Below are 6,783 nucleotides of genomic sequence, written 5' to 3'. Positions count from 1 at the left end.
AGCACCAGCGAGGTGATATGATGATGATATCCCAATAATTACATTATTTAGTGTCTTAAGAGGAATTACCTGCGCACGAGCCCCCCATCAATCATATCAACGTTACCAGAGCAACGGCTGCCTGTTGCCTGGTAACAGATAGCCCACCTCTCATCTGCGCGCCCACTGCGCATGCGCTGGTCCGGTCAGCTGGGCGCCGAGGAAAGCGTGCATCATGGCGGCGTCCGCTCGCAGCGTGCAGGGGGTCCTGAGGAGAGCCACCGCACCGGCTCTGGTGGTCATTCTGGGAGCCACCGGCACCGGCAAGTCCAAGCTGGCCATAGAGCTCGGTCAACGGCTCCGGGGAGAAATCATCAGCGCTGACTCCATGCAGGTAAGGCTGTTAGCGCGAGGCGAGGGAGTCCTTGACATGGCAGCCATGACGCTGGAGCAAACATAGCAGGATAAAAACCTCTGCTGTTAGGTTAAAACTAATGTGGAAGCAGGTATAAAGCTAGCAGGCTGTCAGCTCACTGTGCATTGAGCCTGGGTTCAGCTGAATATGTCACTGCGCAGGGTAGCTAGCAGGCGTTAGCAAATAGCAACATGTGAAAACTAGCCTGCAGTCGCCTGTAGTCTTCTGCATTCCGTACCATTCCTCTGCCAGTAACAGTGAAAGGTCTTCACAGGCTCATTGCGAACACTAAACCTTGCATCAGATATGTTGGGACAGCAGAGTGGAGATGTGTCTGATCCACGGCCTGACACAGGAGACATGCCACAGACGTCATTTTACGTAGCCTACATGCAGCGAGGGTCTTCTCCCCCTTTAAGGACAGGCTACATGACATAGCCCTGCCTACACCAATACACTGAAGTCATTTAAAGGATGAGTAAAGTTCTCATTTAAGTATTACAGAATACACACACACACACACACACACACACACACACACACACACTACTCAATAAGGAAAAAGAGGAGGATCAAGCTTGTGTGACTGACAAAGTTGTCTTTCGTCTGGCATGGTGAAGACTTCAACAACACCTCTATAATTCAGTATGTTCTGACTTTATGTGACACCCATTGCAATGTGATATCAAGATGCAAGGCCCTGGTATCTAAATGTTTCACAACAAGCATTATTTATACTTTTTTTGTTGCATTGGAACAAGGTGCAAACAGTTTTAAAGGTGCACTACGCAGTTTCAAGGGAGGGGGATTTGTTTACATTTGCAGGGCCTGAAGTTGGTTTACAAAACATATTTTCTTTACAAATTCTAATATGTTTTATGTATTTTAATCTTGCCCCTGTAAAGCACTTTGAGTGGCCTTGTGTTTGAATTGTGCTATATAAATAAACTTGCCTTGCCTTACATGGAAATCTTGGTTTTTGGATTTATTCTATCATCATAATTCAGCACCTAGCACCAAAAATAAGACTAGAATATGTTTGCAAACCAAACTGTGTGGGCCCTGCTGCTGTAAACCACTAATAGGCCTTTCACACCGCCGCAAAATCGGCGCTAGTTCTGGGCTAGTTCGGAGTTAGAGCCAGTGTTTTGGTTTCACACCGCCAGAAAGCCTGCTCCGGGCCGTAAAAACCGGTTCAACTCATACCCCAGGATTGAGCAGGGTTTGAAGTGAACTGCTTGCGCCAGCGGCCGGGGGAGGGATTATCCTGACCAACCAGACCAACTAAAACCTCATGCCCGCCATGTTTAAAAACACCGCTACTACGAGACGTAAACATAACATAATTACCGAACGTAGCGATCAAATTGACCGGCGAGAATACGCTGTATGGGTCCTGTTTGGTTAAGAAAGCAAAGCGAGAGCTAACGCGTGTAAAAATAAGACGTATTCGCCGCTGTTGTTGTGCTTAGAGCTAGCGGTAGCTTTAGCGTTAGCCACAAGAGCAGCGGCGTCGGGCGACGTACACACACGTTTACAGTGACGTCATGACGTTGCTCTCTTGCCGACTCCATGGCTGTCTCCGGTCAATGTGAAACCAACCGGTTCATAACTGGGATAAGGCTGTAACCAGTTTTGAACTGACCCCAACACCAGCCTGGAACTGACTCTTGGTTCATTTTGGTGTGAAAGGCCTATTACAGTGAAACAGATCACATTTTCCTGTGAAGAAAGTTTGTTTCTAGAGTTATGAGAAAATGTTCACTTCTCTTGACACATACAAAATTGAACACTTTCAGTGGACAGAAGCTTGGTGTGACACAGTGCGTGTGTGTGATTTTGAATCTGGATTGTCAGCAGCTAAAGTGAGTAGAAGACTTAATGCACAGTAAGTAAGTGTAAAAAATACTACACACATTATGATAACCAATGAAGGCATGAAAATAAAGAGTCGACCATAGGTTAAACAATACGTATTAACTTCAATATTTATCAAGAGATATAGGATCAGTAATAGAGCGAGGGGAATATAATATTGCGATAAAATGAGAACGAAAATTGCAGCTGAAGAAAAGTGACACTTTGATGAATGGCATCGGGAGATAGCGATCATATGCTCAGATACTAAAATAGGCCTTTAGCAGCGTGGCTCTGGGTTAATTAGACCAACGTGACAGTGAAAGGGGATCAGACGGGAGTGAGTGGCATTCTGTAAGACTGAAATGTTTACATGAAGATATTTATTGTTGACACTAGTAAAAATGATCACATTCAATAGGAAGCTGTTAGAAGTTCATACGATGAACAGTTATAGGAGTGTGTGTGTGCGTGCGTGTGTGCGTGTGTGTGCGTGCGTGCGTGCGTGTGTGCGTGTGTGTGTGTGTGTGTGTGTGTGTGTTTGGGATGTCCGATGCTCATTAAGCAATCATTAACCGATCAGATTAAATGTAGCCTAACCCTGGTATGGCATTTCAACATTACAGACCTCCACATGTAGACTAATATTCAGTTAAATTATACTGCTGCAATATGAAGGGGAAAAAAAGGGAGATAACGAGAGAGAAAATTGAGACTGTGCCTGTGTTCTAATCCCCATACTTTCTGCGGGCGACCGTGGCTCAGGTGGTTAAGCGGGTTGGCCAATGATCCAAGGGTTGGCGGTTCGATCCCCGCTCTGCCACCTGTGTCATGGTTGTTGTGTCCTTGGGCAAGACATTTCACCCACCTTGCCTCGTGTGAATGTGTATGACTGCTGTATGTTTGAGGTGGTGGTCGGAGGGGCCGTAGGCGCTGAATGGCAGCCACGCTTCCGTCAGTCTGCCCCAGGGCAGCTGTGGCTACTATGGTAGTTTACCACCACCAGTATGACTGTGAATGAATGGAACCTGGAACCCTGTAAAGCGTCTTTGAGTGCCTTGAAAAGCGCTATATAAATCCAATCCATTATTCATTATTTAGTATGCTAGGAAAAAAGATTTAGGTTGTCCCAATTCTTGTGGTCAGATTTAGTATGCTTATTACCTGGATGTCTACTACATCTGGCCGTGATTTTTAGTTTTGAAATCAGCATGCTATTTGGGGCGATTCTGACCCACACTCCACTCCAGTGCGCACCAGAAGTGACATCACATCGACGGAGCCTCCGTATGAAAACAAATCATGCAACGGATATAAAAGCAAGATGCAAGATCTAGGCGCAGTGTTATGATGAAATGAATAAGTAAAAGTATGTCCAAATTGTAGCCTCCTGTATGCCCACTAGATCAGATGTAGTATGTAGAATAGAAAAACGAACGTGTGTGTGTGTGTGTGTGTGTGTGTGTGTGTGTGTGTGTGTGTGTACTACAGTAGTTACTGCAATAAAACCTTTGCAAGTAAAAAGCCAATACTTTTAGCAATACACCTTTTCAACCCGCAGGTGTGATTGGTTATAAGTGTAGACATGCCCCATGAGTTGATGTTTTTTTATGATGATGATCCATGATCATCACTAGTGTATTTGTGTGTCAAAGCAGCAACAATTAAGAAACTCTCAGGCTCCTCTCTCTTTATCTCTCTCTCTCTCTCTCTCTCTCTCTCTCTCTCTCTCTCTCTCTCTATCTCTCTATCTCTCTTAGCCCCATCCTCCCCTTTGGTTCTCAGGCTCTGTTGCCGCAGCAACCGGAGGGCACGCACACAAAAAAGAGGCTGGGTACAGGTTTGAGTCTGGGTCACACCAAAACACACACACACACACACACACACACAAACAACACACACAACACAAACAAACATTCACACAGAGTAGGTGCACTTCATCCAAATCATCGTTCACTCTTTCATCACCTCTCTCTTGTGTCAGCCCCATCTCCCCCCCGGTCCTCTTTGGTGTGCATTGTCCTTGAGAGTGTGTGTGTGTGTGTGTGTGTGTGGTGTGTCCCAGCGGGGCACGCCTCATCCTCATCCAGCAGTCACCTGGTACTGGGTAAACTGGGTTACGCTAATAACATTTCAGCCCAGAATATCTCAACGAGCAGGCAGCTGTGGTGGTGGAGGGAAAACGCTGGCCTAGTTTAACAGCACGACGGCAGCCTGCCCTGGCCCTATCTATCTTTACAAACCCTGGCCTTGTTGCTACCCTACTGTTGGTGTGTGTGACAGCCAGTGAGAGAGAGAGACGTGCATACATGGGAGTGAGAGTGAGAGTGGGAGAGAGACTGCTTATGTGAGAATGAGGCTGTGTGTAGGCTAGAGCCGGGCCTATGTTGTCTTTGGGATAGGAAACAGTCTGGTCTTGTTTGGGAGAAAAGCAGCATTGTGCTGAGCTGGTGCATATTCAGCGGCGCACTACGCCCGGTCCCAGCAGCTGATAGAGAATGGGCACGCTGTGGCCACTGGGAAGTGTCCATTGTCCCGCCGAGAATAGGTTCCCACACTCCCCTAACACTCCTATTGTGTTATCATCATCCCCTCCTGCCCCCCAGCCCACTGGCCCCCCCCCTCCCAAACCCAACCACACACAGTCTATTGGACATGCAGGGGGATATTATTCACTCGTTAAATGGACATGCTATCCATGGCACACACACAAATACACACACACACACACACACACACGCATATACACACAAATACAAGCGCTCTGCTGTACTGTCAGTGAATGGGGAGCTGCCAAATACTGTAAAGCCCTGCGGTTCCCAAAGTTTGGGTCCAGGGACCCAGCGGGGGGCTCCCACGGAGGCTTCCAGCAAAAATGTTACACAGTTTTCTCTCACTATCTCCTTTGGAATTATGGGAAAATGTGTCTATGTCTGTAACTATGGGAAAATGTGTCCATGCCTGTAACTACTGTATCACCTCATGCATGTGTATATAGGGCGACACAGTATATCCTTCTGTTTCTATAATTAGCCAAGTGTTATTTCACAGAGTGAGAGGTGTCCGTGTTCCACATTCACAGCTACATGAAGTTTCCATATGTCGTGCTACATTTAACTCTTTTGCTCATTTTACATTTCATTTCCTGAGCTTCCCTTTTCTCACACTTGCCCATTTTCAGTTTTCTGAAGTATAGTTTGTTTTCCCATTTGTTCTTTTTCCTGTGTATTTCTGCATACAGTAACTTTCTAGTATTTAACGGACATATAGGTAGCAATATAGAGGTCTCCAGATGCTTTTTATTCGGCCCCACTCTGACCCCACTCTGCAGTAGTATCCGTTGGCTAATGTACAGAAAGACATGAATTGAATGTCTAGGGCTGTTTAATGTGGATGGCTTTCTTTTATACATGGAAACATTTTCAAGCCACTGACAGCTGCTCATGCTCTTTGTTATTTTTCGTGTGAAAGTGAGAGTTAAATGATTTGCTGGGGTTGTGTGGGAAAGGTTTACGCTTTGCTCCGCTGGATGAATGGGAACTGAGCAACTTGAAATGTTAAGGAGTAGATGTAACGGCCAAAGTGGACAACTTAAGAAATGCATTCTTTAGATGTGTAATAACACTTCCTCAGGGTATTTAGAGTTGCCGTAGCACCGATTGTTTCGAGATGCGCAAGTTTGTCGGATGTAATTGGTGGAATCGGGCTTCAGATGAGCCCTAATGGACAGACATTTGTTAATCAAACGTCCCCTCACGGGAGAGGATGATTTGTCCCGGCTCCTGCCTGCTGACACCACTTTGCAAGGCATTATTGGTAATAGGAAACACTGGGACATGGGACAGTGACAGTAAAGGGGATAGAGTGAGCGCACTTTAGCCCTTTGATTCATGGCAGGGGGGGACTGCTCGGACTGGAACATTAGAGCAGTTTGTTTACGCTCGGCTGCACGTCACACCAGTGAAATATGCTGTGGACTTCCCCGTCTCACTCTTCATTTTCTGGGCTTGTGCAACAGCCTCTCTGCAGACTGTCTTTGTTTTCATCCATCCTATTGTCTGACGCTTCTTGCACCCTAACCAATGCTGCGACATATGCAGCTACAGTACTCACTTAAAGGTGGAGTCAGTGATTCTGGAGAACGCTCCTTGTCAAAATCACTTTTGGTCGAAATCAGTGGATATCTCCTCACGATACCTGTCCGTACTTTGTGTGCGCTTAAAAGCAAAATTCAGTGTTAATACACAGCTTAGGCTCTGTAAACGGCCGTGTTGCTAGCTACGCTGTGCCCCCTTTGTTGACATACCCTTTGTTTACATACCAGTTTACAGAGCCTAGGCTGTGTATTAACACCAGATTTCCCCTCTGCACACACACAGTCCGGACAGGTAGCGGATTGTGTGGAGACAGTGTTCTCCAGAATTCCTGATTGCAGCTTTAAATAGCATTTTGAGATTTTTGTGTGCAAATAAATTGCAAGTACTATTTGATACAGAACATCGCAATTCATACAATGCGGATTGAATAAGCAT

The 6,783-nt window shown here is 46.0% G+C and overlaps 1 protein-coding gene across 2 annotated transcripts in view; it reads left to right on the top strand.

The window, feature by feature from the left end:
- Positions 1-214: 214 nt before the first annotated feature.
- Positions 215-6,783, top strand: part of trit1 (tRNA isopentenyltransferase 1) — a gene marked incomplete at its 5' end in the record, with an annotated part of 32,682 nt that continues 26,113 nt past the window's right edge. For both annotated transcript variants that reach the window (XM_080044973.1, XM_080044972.1), the window contains one exon: positions 215-373. In XM_080044973.1, coding sequence (XP_079901099.1) covers positions 215-373 — 159 coding nt within the window. The remainder of the gene's footprint in view (positions 374-6,783) is intronic.

The sequence above is a fragment of the Ammodytes marinus genome, assembly GCF_949987685.1.
Source record: "Ammodytes marinus genome assembly, chromosome: 17".
Lineage (NCBI taxonomy): Eukaryota > Metazoa > Chordata > Actinopteri > Uranoscopiformes > Ammodytidae > Ammodytes > Ammodytes marinus.
This window is presented reverse-complemented; position numbering and strand designations above follow the sequence as displayed.